The 14221-nt window shown below is 56.1% G+C and overlaps 1 protein-coding gene across 1 annotated transcript in view; it reads left to right on the top strand.

Moving 5' to 3' along the window:
- The window catches only part of LOC148217977 (uncharacterized), a 74991-nt gene that overhangs the window by 35866 nt on the left and 24904 nt on the right, over nucleotides 1–14221 (top strand). Inside the window, exons 4-5 of the mRNA XM_088158023.1 lie at nucleotides 4631–4785; nucleotides 4870–5126. Coding sequence (XP_088014149.1) covers nucleotides 4631–4785; nucleotides 4870–5126 — 412 coding nt within the window. The remainder of the gene's footprint in view (nucleotides 1–4630; nucleotides 4786–4869; nucleotides 5127–14221) is intronic.

Below are 14221 nucleotides of genomic sequence, written 5' to 3'. Positions count from 1 at the left end.
CGTTTAAGCCATGGTCTGCCAGGGAACCACGAAAACGTGTCCCATTCCCATCGTTTCCTTATTTGGACTGGTACATGATCTACTTTCTCACTTCCTTTGTTATCTGTTTCACCACTTTTCCTTTGTGATCTGTTTGCAAACAGCAGTTTGAGTCATTTAATTTTCCACAAACTCCTCCACTTTCTGTTAATAGATCATCTGATTCCATTCCATCGGGAAACGTTGCATTCCTCATCTGAGTGGATTGGTCGGGAAGAAGGTGAAGAGCTGGAGCTGTCTGGTTGGGTGTTATTTTGAGGACATTGTGTAATCTAATTATGCCATTGAAATGATAAATGACTTCTCTGTCTCCTGATATGAATTCGTTAGGGCTCCTAGGGGCTGGTCCATGGTGGTGTAGGATTTGTTCTGGTGTCTGTTCATCTTTTTTCCAGTTTTGGGGTGCTCCCTGCAGCCAGGGCTGCATCAATTGACCACGTTAATCTTATGAAATCATCAAATACTTGGATCCCCAACTGGTTTCTCTGGATTAGCAAAAACACCCCAGTGCTCTGGAGAGAGGGATGATTCCCCCCCCACACACACTATTTTTCATGAAGGTTGCACAAAATTCTGCGTTTGCTGTTTCCCTTTGCAGCTTAACCAATTTCTGTTGCAGTCAGATATCCTCACTATGGGCTCTGTCTTTAGTTGTGCAAATTCCATCTGTGCAGGGCGGCAGAGCTTGGAGTGGGGGACAGAGGAAATCTGCAAAATTCCTCCCCCAGGCAAGAATAGTTTGGTAAATTGTCCATACATTTCTTCAGCAGAGTTAATTTGCATTTCTAAAGCTGCTCTCCAGACTCTGCCTGGAATGAATCTTATAAAAGTAGGATTATTAAGAAAAAACCTTCTAATGGTGTAGTCTTGTCACCAAAACTGCGGGAAGAACTAAAACTCTTCAACACCATTTCTACTGTTAGAGAATCAACGAATTGCTTGATTCTGGCCAGGATGTGTAGCAGAAATCATTTCATCCACAAATAGCCCGGGTGTGCAGAGAAAATCATTCCATGATATGTGAGTTTTACTAGATTTTCCCTTAACTTTTTACAGTTTGAACCCATAGAAATCCATTGGTTTAATGTTCATTGCTTCCAAGTTGTGTAGTTGTTACTATATAATTTCCTATCGGACCCAAATTTCTTCCCCTCTATATTAATTAGGTCCGCACTCCTGGATTTCCTTCTCAGCCTTTTGCAGACCAGGCATCTCCAACTATGCCAGGGGCAGTGTCTGGGGTGGGTGTTCCTTGATGTTTCCTGATGGGCCTTAATGGTCGTTATCTTTGTATCTTTTGGGCTATTCCCAGTCTATTGAGATGTTAAACTCATCTCTGTTGAGTGGAGGAACATTCCTTAGAAATCTCTTTCAAATTCGTTTCACCAATGCAAAGGCACATGAAGCCTGAGTAGAGAAATAGATTTTTAAAATTACACTCGTTATATTTTCCGACCATGGAATCCCCGTCAGCCCAGTGTGTGAGTGTAACTGAGGGGCAGAGTGGAATTGTGCCGTTGTCTTCCCCAGCAGCTGTGGCAGTGCAGGCACAGAAAGCAGCGAAGCTCCAGCAGTGGCAGCAAGGATTGGCCCCAGTGTGTGGAGATGCCAAAGGAGGGTGCCCAGGCAGAGGATTTCAGCAGAGGATCTGTGGGCAGGCCCAGGGGCTTGGCCCGATGTGGAGCCCTGGCTGCTGCTGCGTTGCCTTCAGTGCAGGGTCAGTGGTGCCCTCCCATGCTGCTCCTGCAGCCGGGAAGTCCAAATTCCTTTGGCATGGCCCTGTTTAACATCCACATCCCATTCCAATTTCTTTTCTGAGTCTGGTAGAGCCATGGCTGTGGCGTCAATCACTTTGTTTTTTCATTTTGTCAAGTTTTGTTCTTTTTCTTATGTCCATACCATAATACTAGGGCTGTCTGGGGTTAAAAAGTCGTACAATATTCGGGCTGGAACAGAGAATCCTCAATGCAGGTTCTGCAAATCCCTGTTAATCCTCAGAATTGTCCCAGCTGTTTTTTAGTGCTGGGTAATATTGCTTCTGAGATTCCCTGGTCCCTCTCTGGGTTAATACACCACAAACCTTGAGTAAAAATATGTCCGAAATATTTTATTTTTTCTCCACCATTTGCGCTGTTTTTTCAAATAATCAAAAATATTTTTTAGCCTGAACATTCAGCCATTTCACAGAGGCTTCTTCTACCACTTCTTGTCCTCCTGATTGCAGCAAGTCATCCACATCCTGCATTAACCCAATCCCTGCGGGTGGGGTAAATTCTTGTGATACTTTCTGCAAAGCTTGCTCGAATAAGGCTGTTCCTTCCCTGCATCCCTGCAGAAGGACCGTCCATGTCTTTTCCATTTTTCCTTCTACCTCTTGTTCCCACTCAAAGGCAAAATCCAGTTTACCATCCTGTGTCAGTGGGCATCCCCAGAAAGCATCTTTGCCATCAAGGACTGAATGGTGTCAGTGTGAGGAGGGCACCTGGTTGAAGATGGTGTAAGGATGTGAGAGCCCCTGGGTGCTGGAGCCCCCTTGGGCCCTGGGGTTCATCCCTCAGGGGCTGTAGAAACTCTGCCATGGCCTTTGCCTTCCCCTTGGCCTTTTCCTCATCCCTTCTTGCATTCCCCTGCTGTGCCTTTGTGACCAAGTGCTCCAGGGGCTTCTTCTGCCCCTCCTGCAGCCCCCTCAGCGCCTGGGGGTGCTCATCCTCTGACAGCTGCTGAGCTTTCTGCTAAATCATTCCTTTCTGCAGTGACCCAAGGAAAACGCTTAAAAGCTAATCTGGATGCTTGCACGTCCAATCGCCATTTCCCAGCTGTTCCTTTGTCCTGCTGCTCCTTGTGCTGTGGCTGCCGTGGCCAGCCCGTATCCCAGAGCCGGTGCCTGTCCTGCCGCAGTGTCCAAACGCGGCCCCCCCGGCGGGCAGGGCCGGCAGCTCCACGGGGCCGGGCAGCGGCCGGGGCGTCCCGCAGCCTCCTGGGGGCCGGGGGCCACTGCCGGGCCTGCAATTGCCGGGGGGTGCTGGGCTCAGGCAGCGCCCGGCGCTGAGCCCCGGCTGCCCCACAGCCCCGGCCCGGCCCCGCAGCTCCCCACAGGCCCCCAGCCCGTGCTCCCGGTGCCGCCCCTCTGCGCCCGCTCCTGCCGCTGCCCAGCACAGAGAAACCCCCTGCAATCCTGACCTCCTTGTGTGCCTGTCCTGGCAACCGGGGATAGAAAAGATGTGAGTCAGCTGGCAACTTTCCTTCTTCTTGCCTGAACCATATTCCTGCACACTGCCCTTCACCCAGTCCCTTTCTAGCACACCAATAGCATCCATACCCTGTTGTGTAAATCCCTTCTGGACTTCTCTTCATGCCTCCCTGGGTGTCCCTGACCTTGATTACGTCTGGGAGAATGTGCAAACTCTCTCAACATGCTCCCAAGGGCCCCTTGAGAGATATTTTGGGATCATCAAACCTTTGGTCAGGAGCCCTTCCTGGCTTTCACTTTCTACCCTCCATGGGTGCCCTGCCATATTTAGTCCCCGAAGATGCCACTGTAGTCACTGCTGAGATTTTCAGTGCTCTCTGGCTGCCGACTCTTCCCGGCCCCCCCCCCCCCCCCCCCCGACCTGTCACTCGTCTGTCTCCTGGCCCCAGCGCCCCCCGGCAGGGGAATTTGGGGAGGTGGGAGGGGGGGAGCGCCAAGGCCGGGCCCCCCCGCGCTGTGGTGGCGGCAGCGGCTGCAGTGGGGAGCGAGTGCGGGCGGGAGCGGCCGAGAGCCCAGCGCTGCCCCAGCCCGAGCTGCCCCAGCTCCATCGCTGCCCCTGCGCTGGGATGCTGTGGGTTTGGGGGGAAGAGGGAGCCGGCAGTGGGTGCTGGGCCTGGAGGCAGCAGGAGAAGGGAAGGAGAAGCAGGGTTGAACAAATTGGTCAAATGCTGCATGTGGGAGGAGCAGGTGGGATTGTGCAGGAGAAAGAGGACTAATGGGAGGAAGAGGAGTGTGAGGAAGAGTAGGGACACCAGAGGAGGAGCAGAAATGGGAAGCGGCACAATGTTCCACTCCTCCCTGTATCTGCTGCCTCTCCCACAGCCCCAGGAGCGTTGCTCCCCCCACCTGCAGCAAGTGACTGAAGATGATGATCCATGATTTTCACAGGCGTGAAACTTGGTGTTTGTGAGTTCTATAGGGCTAAATGTTGGTGCTTTTGTTTTTGCAGGGGCTGAATCTTTATATTTTAGAGGAGATTTGGGCTGAAACTTGCTTTTTGGGGAGGTTTTGATCTGTGTCTTGATGTTTGGATAGTTTTTTTGCTGAATCATTGTGTTTTGGAGGTTCTTATAGACACAAGATGACCAATGACTTCCTGAGATGAACTTTGGAAGGAGGAACCCCCACCCCAATGTGCTCTCTTGTGTTTTCCCCCAAACCGGGATTTGTCATTCCAAAGGCGTGGGTGGATGGAGGAGGAAGAAAAGCCTCGGAGATCTCTCACAAGGAGGGGCTGCAAACCCAGCACAGGGGGCTGCAAGGAGGAAAGACCCTCCCTGAGCCGGGAAGGCGGCCGGAGATCCAGGCAGAGCTCAGAGCTGGTGGAGAAGCCTCATGGAGGGGAGAAGCCCCAAAAGTGCTCAGAATGTGGGAAGGGTTTCAGCTGGAGGTCTGAGCTGATCCGACACCAGAGGATCCACACTGGGGAAAAGCCCTACGAGTGTGGGAAATGCGGGAAGAGTTTCAGCACTATTTCTTATCTGATGCATCACCAGGTGATCCACACAGAGGAACGGCCCTACACCTGCTTGGAATGTGGGATGAGCTTTGGGTGGAGCTCTGCCCTGAAATACCACCAGCGCATCCACACTGGGGAGAGGCCCTACGAGTGTCCCAAGTGTGGGAAGAGGTTTCACACCAGCTCCAATCGCCTCAAACATGAGCGGATTCACACAGAGGAGAGGCCCTTCCGCTGCCCCGACTGCGGGAAGGGCTTCAAGCACAAGTCCACCCTCATCAGGCACAGGCGCATCCACACTGGGGAGAGGCCCTACGAGTGTCCTGAGTGTGGGAAGAGCTTCTCACAGAGTTCAGCCTTGACCAAACACCAACAGAGGCACCACTAAGGGAAGCCCTGTGAGTGTCCCGAGTGTGGGAAGAGCTTCGTGCTCTGTTCCAGCTCCATCCCCCATGGGAAGATTTGTGTTGGATGATTCCCCAGTGACCCCCATTGGGCAGAGCCCTGGTGAATCGTGGTCCTGGTTATCCCCGTTTGGTGGTGGAAGTGGCTGGAGAGATTTCTTTCCCTTCTCTTGGTGCTGCTGTGATTTGGTTGGTAATAAATTCCCTCGCTGTGCCCAGGCTGGCTCTGTTGTTCCCGTGCTGGTGCACGAGGCCCCGGGGATGGGCACAAGAAGGGCTGACGTGTCTCGGGTGATTCCCAGGGAGGTTTTGAGGGGCTCCAGGGTCATTCCCAGGGCAGGGCCCGAGGGGGGGACACGCTCTGCCCCACGCTCACCTCTGCGCTCCACGAGGAACGGGCTGGACAACTCGTAGTTGTGCGGGCAGTGCCTGTCCACCGCAGCCCGTCTGTACTCCATCCATTGCGGGTCGCTGTTCCAGTGCCTGGCAGCCTTGTCCCCAAAGGAGGTGTCCCCACGTGCAGCCCCACATCGCTGCCCAAGTGCAGGAACTGCTCCCAGTTGGAGATGTTCCTCTCCACGAACCTCAGCCGGTCGGTGCCGTGAATGAAGTGACACTCGGACTAAACCATCTCCTGGAACAGCTCTGTGTGTGCAGGACACAGGTCCAGGGCCCCCCCCCAGCAGCCCACAGTAGCCAAGAGCTCCGGGGCAACCCCGACCTTGCACCCCCAGTGCCCCACGGCCGCCATGGGACCCTTCTTCCCGCTGTCCCAGTTCCTCTTTTCCACCCTTCTCTGTATTTTCCTCCCCCTTTCCCAACATTCCCCAGTCACCAGCCCCCCCCCAACATCTGTTTGGGGGTCCCACCTCCCCATTTCCCTTTCTCTCCCCACCGTTCCCACCACTTCCCTTCCCGCCCCTCCCGCTCACCCGAGAGCTCCGCTCCCCCAGCCCGGGGGGCTCCCAGTGGCACCAGTAGGGCCCCAGCTGCCCCACACGCCCCATGGCCAGCGCCGGGCAGGGTCTGACACCTCCCCCCTGCTGGAACCCTGGAAACTGAGGGGTTTGGGCTTTCTCTGCTGACAGGCATTGAACCCCAGGAAAACACTGCTTTTGACCTGAGGCCGTGAAAAAGGCTTCCAAAATTGAGTGATAGAACTGGGATCACTGGTGTGTAGTTTGAATAGAAGTGTGTAATGTCCCATGGTGGAAAATTTAGGGCTTGGGGTTTTAGAATATATTAATATATATATATATAAAGCAAGATAGAGATTTCAGGGTGGCGGATTCTTTCTTCTTCACGGGTCTAGGTGGTACTTTTGTAATTGGATAGATAATTCCCCATTTCAGGTCACAGGTGATTGATTGTTGGGTTAATAGTAAAAAGAATTTAGGTGTCTGTTCTTAATTGGACAGATTGGCCCTTAAAAGGCCTTGGAGAGAGAGAGAGAGAGATACGTGTCCATTTTTAGCCTGTTAGCTGTAAGTGCTGTAGAACTCACTGTAATATAGATAAGAATTAATAAACATCTGAGTCCGAACACGAAATTCCATCTCTCGAGCATTTAATCCTCACTCTGGAACAACAAAAAAGAAGATAATACACGATATCCCCCCTCCCCAAATTCTCCTGGCGCGGGGCGCTGGGGGCGGGGCGCGGGTGGAGTCCAGGTGAGGAGCTCTGGGCGCTCTGGGACTGCCTGAGGAGTCATCAGCGCCGCGCGCTCTGATTGGCTCAATTATTTTGGTGCCTTCTCTGATTGGCTGAGGAGAGGCCCGGGAGTTGAGAGGAGGACCGGGAGAGATCCTGCCCCAGGCTAGCGGTGGAAGAACATCCAATTAACAAGGCATGCAGATCATTTCCCAGCGGTGCCCACACTCCTGTAGGAACTAAATGCACCGAGGATCTCACGAGGGTCACCAACTCTCTGGCGGCCAAATCCAGCCCTGCGCTCCCTGCGGGTGCGGGCACTCTGGGAAGGGCTCAGCTGCGGGTCAGATGGCCGGAGAGTGGCTTGGTGGTCACCTCGTGTGTGAGGCAGTGATGGGCTGGGGAGATGCGTGGACACCACATGATCAGAGAGCTGACTGGGTAAAGGGACACGGCAACAGCGACACCGCAGTGACAGGCAGCCAATGTGGGCTTGTTTCAGTAAAGTTTGGGTTAAGTTTGGGTTAAGTTTCGAGTATAAAAAGGCTCGGTTGTTTCCAATAAACGATCTTCTTCGGAGCAAGCAATCAAGTCCGTGTGTCTTTGTTCCTCATTGCTACACATGACCATGAGATGGCCATGACGATGACTCAGCTGTGATCCTGACATGACCATCATATGATTGTGGCCATGAGCTGACCACAAGACGAGCACAAGATGAGCATGACCATGAGATCACCATGACTTGGGGGTTGGCTTTCTCCTTTCATCTCTGCCTATGGATTTTTTTTCCCATAGACATGCCAACAAGCACTGATGGCTAGGTTTCAGCAGTGATGGTTAGTGACAGGGGGAGGCAGAGCCTTCTTGGTATTTTGGGGGTTTCTCTTGGAGTGCCAGGGGAGACAGGGGGGAAGGAAAGGGGGAACACTGTGGAATTAGAAGCAGGTAAAGGAGGGTGGGGGGCAGTTGCTGGCTCTCGCTCGCTTTTGGCTCTCGGAGCAGAAAGGTCATTGCTACCCCCCCACCATCCCAACGCCGGGAGCTGCCTCTCTGTTTTGGACCCCGCAGCCCTGCTTGGACGCCCTCGTGCTTCAGCTTGCTGTTTTCCCAGCATCCTGCCTCTCCTCCATCCCTTCCCATCTGGGACACAGCTGCCATCACCCCAGTGCCCCTGCAGCCGCACGGGGATCGTCGCACCTGCCCATCAGGAGCCTGCCAGAGCTCACTGCCAGCTGTGACAGCAACTGCACCAAAGGGGAAAGTGCCCGTGGCCCAGAGACTGGAACTGGGCTCCTGTTCTGTTTGTTGTTAATTTCATAGTTGCTGTTATTCCTATTTCCATATCATTGCCTGAGAGCCCCTTAATTTCAAAATTATACAGAGTGTTTATGACCCTCTAAAACTGGTGGAAAGCAGCAGGATCTTCCCTAATATCGGCTTCTGTGCTAGTTTCACCTGGGGAGAAGAAACTCAAGAGAGAAATTCTCTCTGTGAGAACTCCCTCTGGGAGTTGATGGGACCAATTGGAGGCTGGTTTGGTTACTGACAGCCTGAACAACCAACTGGAGAAAGTTAGTTCGCTCGGTGAGCACACCTTTTGAAGGCGGTAACCCAGGAAAAAAACTCTCATTTATTTCCGGTGGCTGAGCAGGTAACAACGGCCCAGCCCGGGCTCCCTCCCATGTGGGGGGAGCTCGGGAAGCCGCTGGGCCCCGTTTGCAAACCAGGGAACCCGATGGCCGGGGGGAGGAAAGGCTCATTGATGAGACCTTAGCCCGGCTTCCTCCCCTACGAGCCCGCGGCTCTGGGGGGGCCCGGTTCCTGCTGCTGGCCCGGAGCAGCTTTGGAGGGGCCGAGCCCGCCCAGCCCCCGCACGGCCTGGGGGAGGCAGCCGGGCCCTGTCTGGAAGCAGGGGTGGCCATGGGCAGTGCGGGGCTGCAGCAAGCTCCAGAAAAGCTGATTAACATCTCAGCCGCCCCCACACCCAGCGCCGTGACTTCTGTGGGAAACTTTAACTCTTTAGTGCTCAGGTAAGATTTTGCAGACCTCCGGCTTTCCTTTGAATATGAGAGGGTGAAAAGGAGATGCTCCAAAGTCAATGAAGCAAGAGCTAAGTTTCTTTAGAGGGAAGGAGAATGAGGAGATGCTGTGAAGATGGCTGAAAATTCCTTTTGTAAGATTGTAGGGATGAAGTGATGTACTGAATATTCCTATAAACCATGGAGAAAGACATGGGGGGTTGGAGATGTTCCATTTGATAGGTTGTTAATCAAAGGCATCTGTGTTGAGAATCCTTCACCCCGAGGAGAAAAGGGGATCTCTTTTTCTGGAGATGAAACATGAACAGAGAGAAAGAGAGATAAAGAGAATTTTAGTTTGGAACAGTTAATTCTTAAAACTAAATACCTCATGGGTTTAACATGGCCCATAAGCACAGCTTTGGGAAAGCTGTGAAGATGGGAGGAACTTCACGACTTTGCAAGTTTTTTCCCGGGCGGATGCAAATCCTGAAAGTGAAACCACGAGAGGACTGGTTTTTTCCCTTCTTGTGGTGAAGTCCCTATGGCCTGACAAGAGGAAACTTCTCTCTCCAAAGTGAACTGAAAAGGACTATTTACCTTGGGAACTGGCTGAAGTAGTTTTTTGTATGTTTGTTTTGTTGTTATGAAGGTTGGGAGAGGGAAGGAAGGAGTGGTCTGAAGATATTCTGAATTTGCTTTTCTTTCTCTTTCTTTGTGTAGTTAATAAAGTTTTTTATACCCTTTTTAAGTTTTAGTCCTGCCTTGCTCTTTTGCTCCTGGTTCTGTCTCACAACAGAAAAATGAGTATATTTAAATTGGCAAGTCAAAACTATAACAATGGAGCAGAGTGTCAGCAGCTGCAGCTAAGGGCTCGTGTCCCATCAGAGTCTCTAACGATGGCACCAACGCTGCTGCCTCGGGACAGCCGACTCTGGAAGGCGAGTGTGCCCTCGAGCAGAGCCGCTGAGGTCAGTCAGGGGGACAGGCTGCAGCTGAAGCTGCCAAGCGTTGCTGTGATTCTGGCAAGTCAAGAGAAAACCATGGTGACCACTTTCCCTTACACCCTTTGCCAAGCCACAAAAAATTGTGCCCATAGCATCCCCTCTTTTGGCATCCTGTCTGGTGTGCATGTCTTCCTGAGGAGGTACAAGCCTTCTGGGTGCTGCTGTTCCTGTGCACACTCTGGTCATTTTTCTCTGGTGTCCAGAGCCACGTTGACAGCAGCAGCTCCACAGGCCAGCTCCAGGAGACATCGTTCTTGCCATGGTGGCAGCAGCTCTGTGGGTCCCGAGCTCAGTGTCAGGGGAGTCTTGGCCACACAGCACAGTGGCCTGGACAGCTCTGGGGACCCGGGCTGATCGCCAGCGCTGCCACTTCCCACTGCTCCTCGCCTGCAGCAGCCAGTGGCCGTGCTCCAGCAGGGCCTCCTTGTCCCTCCTTGTCCCTCCTTGTCCCTGGCCAAAGCAGCTTGGGCACCTCGGGGCTGTCCCCACCGTCCTGCTGAGGCCAGGCCTCGAGGGCTTCTGCCGCGGGCACCAGAGACGCGTCGGGGAAGCGCCAGAGCAGCCGGCTGGCAGGAAGAAGGTGGCTGTCTGGGGGCTGCTTATGGCCTCTGCCACCCAGTTCCTCAGGGCTTCCCACCAACCCATCCACACAAGTCCTCCTGGCCCATCACAGCCTCCCGCCACCCAGCGCCACACGCATCCCCCTCACGCCTTCCCACTGCCTTCTCCGGGCAGGCCTTGGCAGCACCGCAGCCCTTCATGGCCTCCCACTGTCCCGTGCCCTCCACGCCTCCCCCAGGCCTGCCTGGCTGCTGAAGGAGCTCCAGAGGAGCCGCATCAAGAGGCACCTCAGAGCCCTCAGCAATCCAGCCAGCAACACACGGGCAGGACACAGATGGCGCTTCCAGGCTGCCAGAGGGGTGCTGGCCATCTCCAGGGACCGGTCTCTCAGGGATCCCTGCCGCAGCTCCGGCCTCTGCCCGCCCGCTCTGTCGGAAGCCTTAAGGCTTCCACAGAACCACCAAAGGCCAAGGGCCTTTTGGCCACTTTCCCTTCCACTCCGCACGCTTGGCCAACTTGCCGAGCACAAGCACCCTTTTTGCCCTCTTCCCCATGGGCCTGAAGACTCTGGGCACCAAAAGAAAGCTCTTGCACCTCTGTGTATGACAACAGCAATTTACTAATCCTACAGTGGGGTGAAACAAAGTGCTTGCAGAGCAGAGGTGTTCCCTGCAGACTCAGGTGGCCCCAGCAGACGCAGCCTCCCGGATCAGTTCTCCACACTGCTCACGCAGGACAACCAGCCCCTGCGACACAGGGAAGGCCGCGACTTCCAGAGCCGGCGGAATCCATCTCGCATCTGCTGGAGTCGGGAGGAGGGAATGCTCTGTACAGCTCTGTTGATGTACAGAGTCTGAAGAGCCAGGCATGAGATGGCAGGGCTGGTGTCATCTGTCATGTCCTGAAGGGCTGGAAGAGAGAGGAACAGAGCCACAGTCAGAGCCTGCATCTGCAGGGACCTGGGGAGACCCGCCTGCCCCATCCCTCCCACACGGCAGCTCTTGCCATGGCCTGAAGGAAGCAGGAGACAGCAAGGATCAGCTGGAAGGCGCTGGCCACGAATGTCCCTCCCGCAGGCCCCTGGAAGGTCTCTGTGCTCTGCCCACGCCGCCCCTCGTGCGCGCAGGGAGCAGAGCCCTCCCAGCCGGGGCAGGGAACGCAGCTGCCAGCGCCAGCCCCCGCTGACAGCCCGCTGGCCTCACTCACCCCTGCACATGAGCTGCAACTCTCGCTGCTGCTCTCTCAGGAACCGCCCGGCCATCCCTGCCAACACAGAGCCTGTCACGGCCCCAGCCGCACAGCTGCCCCGCAGCGGCGCTGCCAGCCCTGCGGCCACAGCAGCGCCTTCCCCTGCAGGGCTCAGGCCCGGCCCTCGCCGCATCCTGACGCCCAAGGACACGGCTGCGAGAGGGCGGCAGCGGCGCCGAGGGCAGGCGGGGCTCCAGAGCCCCGGCCCGGATGGCGCTGCCGGGGCAGCAGGCGGGGCTGGGGCCGAGCTGCGGCGGGGCGGGGAGGGAGCCGGGCTTGTGGCTCACCAAGAAACCTGACGGCCGCCTCTCGCAGGGGCTCCTGTGGGCTCCGCAGGTACGGCAGCGCCTGGCGCAGCAGCTCGGCCGCTCGGCTCCTGTCCTGTGCCAGCTGGAGAGAGCGGCAGGGCACGGAGGGAAGGGTTGGCGCGGGCTCTGTCCCTTGGCCCCGGCCTGCCCTGACTGCACAGCCCTGAGAGGGGCAGAGGGCCCGGCAAGGCGCGGGCTTGATGGAGCTCGGGGCTCCATCAGCTCCTGGCCTGGGGCCAGAGGAGCCTGGAGAAGAGCCCGCGTGGGCAGCCCAGGGAAGGGGGAGCAGCGTTCTTACCAAGCACTCGCCAAACCTCCACATCTGATCCGCCATCAGCAGGTGCTCAAGATCTCTCCTCTTCACCAAGCTTAGTGCAGAAAGCAGCGTTTCACAAGAGGCCTGCAGAGCAGCAGAGACCCAGAGATGGCACTGCAGCCCAGGGCACAGGACCTGCCTCCCTGTGCCAAGGCCAGGAGTAGGCTGGAGCCCATGAGGTGCCCGGGTGCAGGGAGACAGCTGAGCCCCCTGCCAGGAGGACAGCAGCGCCCAGGAGTCCTCACCTCTGCCACACGCATGTTCTCATCGTGGCAGTTGAAGAAGAGTGGCAGCAGGCTCTTGCTCACAAGCATCTTGAGGGGCTTTTTACCCTTGGCCGCTACCAACCTCATCACCTCTTGGAAGAGGCGAATGGAGAGCAGCTGCACATGGCGGTTGTCCTGTTGGAAAGGAAGCAAAAGCCCTCCTCATCAGCTGCTCCAGACCCCTCTGTGCACAGGCCCAAAAATCCACGGGGCTCCACACTTGGGGCAGCACCCAGTGGCCGTGGCTGGGGGCACAGAGCCTTACGTTGTCCAGCAGTGGCCAGAGCGCGCCAGCCAGCCGCAGGGCGATGGGGCTGGGTATTGCGAGGTGTCTGTGCGAGAGCAGAAAGCTGAGCACCGCGACGGTCATCTCAACGATGTCTTCATCTGCATCCCGCAACAGGTCCGCAAGGCTTTCTGTCAGGCTGTACATTCTAATGTTCTGCATGGAAGACAAGGCAGGGCAAGCCCACGCTGCTGCTGCTGCTGCCGTGGAGCCCAGGGGCCGAAGGCCTGTCCTGAAGCACTCAGGCAGCTGAACAGCAACGCAGGAGAGCTGGGAGCAGCTGCCACAGCTCCCAAAGCCCAGCCAAGCCCAAGGGGCTGCTTTCCCCAGCCCCACGCTGCCAGCACAGCTTCAGCCGCTGCTGTCTTCTCACCATCGAGGGGTCCTTGCTGAGCTGCACGAGGCCTCTGAGCACCAGGCGACACATCTCCCTGGACGTGCTCTGCAGGCGCCTTGCCATGATCTCCAGGACGCTGTCACCCCATTCTTTGATGTCCAGGAGGTCCAGGACCTGAAAGGCACAAAGCAGTGACCGGGGTGCCCAGCTGGCAGGAGCTCAGAACTGCACAGGGCTGAGCCAAGGCAGCAGCACAGGGCACGGGCACCGTCCCAGGCAGCTGCGGCTGTGAGAGGGCAGAGAGGTGGGAGGCAGCTCAGCTGTGCTGCCCATGGGGCTCACCTCCACAAGGAACGCCATGGCGGGCAGCTGCCAGTCTGAAATGTCTTGGCTGAGGAGCTCCAAGAGGCAGGAGATGAAGCTGCAACACCAGATCATGGAGACACAGCGCATCTCCCTGGTGGGGGGGAAAAGGCATCATTGCCCCTGAGCCGAGAGGGCAAAGCTCTCCCAGGAGTGACCCACGGAGCTCTGGTCTTTTCCCAAGCCCCCCGTGGGCGCTTTGGGAGGCGGCTGTTCCCGGGCACCCTCCTGTGCCAGCCTTTTCCAGTCTGCTCGTCCGTCTCTTTGTGACAAAGCCCTCTCACCCATGCCCATGGGAACTGTGTGGGGCACCCTGGGCACAAGTGCCGGGGGCAGCAGGGAGAAGGGGGTCTCACCTGGCCAGGAGTCCCACTGCATAGTGGTGGGTGTCAGTACAGAGCAGCGTGTCCCAGCCAGCCTTGCCTTCCATGGCTACCACAACACGCTCACACTGCACTCGGCAGAGCAGGACCTTCAGGGTCTGCACTGCAAACCTGTGTGCAGAGCAAAGCCCAGGTCATGCTGGCAGCCCTGGCTCCTGCCTTGGAAGGGATGGGGAGACTGGGAGGACTGGGATGGAGCACCTTTGGGGGTTGGTGGCAAGGCCCAGTTGCTCCTGGCACCCCTTCCAGAAGGTATCAACCTCCTCTGGCGTATCCAGTGCGCTGATGTAAACTTGGAAGAGCAGACACAGAAAGAGACG

Source organism: Sturnus vulgaris, unplaced genomic scaffold (genome assembly GCF_052056855.1).
Source record: "Sturnus vulgaris isolate bStuVul1 unplaced genomic scaffold, bStuVul1.hap1 Scaffold_195, whole genome shotgun sequence".
NCBI lineage: Eukaryota > Metazoa > Chordata > Aves > Passeriformes > Sturnidae > Sturnus > Sturnus vulgaris.
The sequence above is the reverse complement of the archived record's forward strand: the minus strand, read 5'-3'. Positions and strand labels throughout refer to the sequence as shown.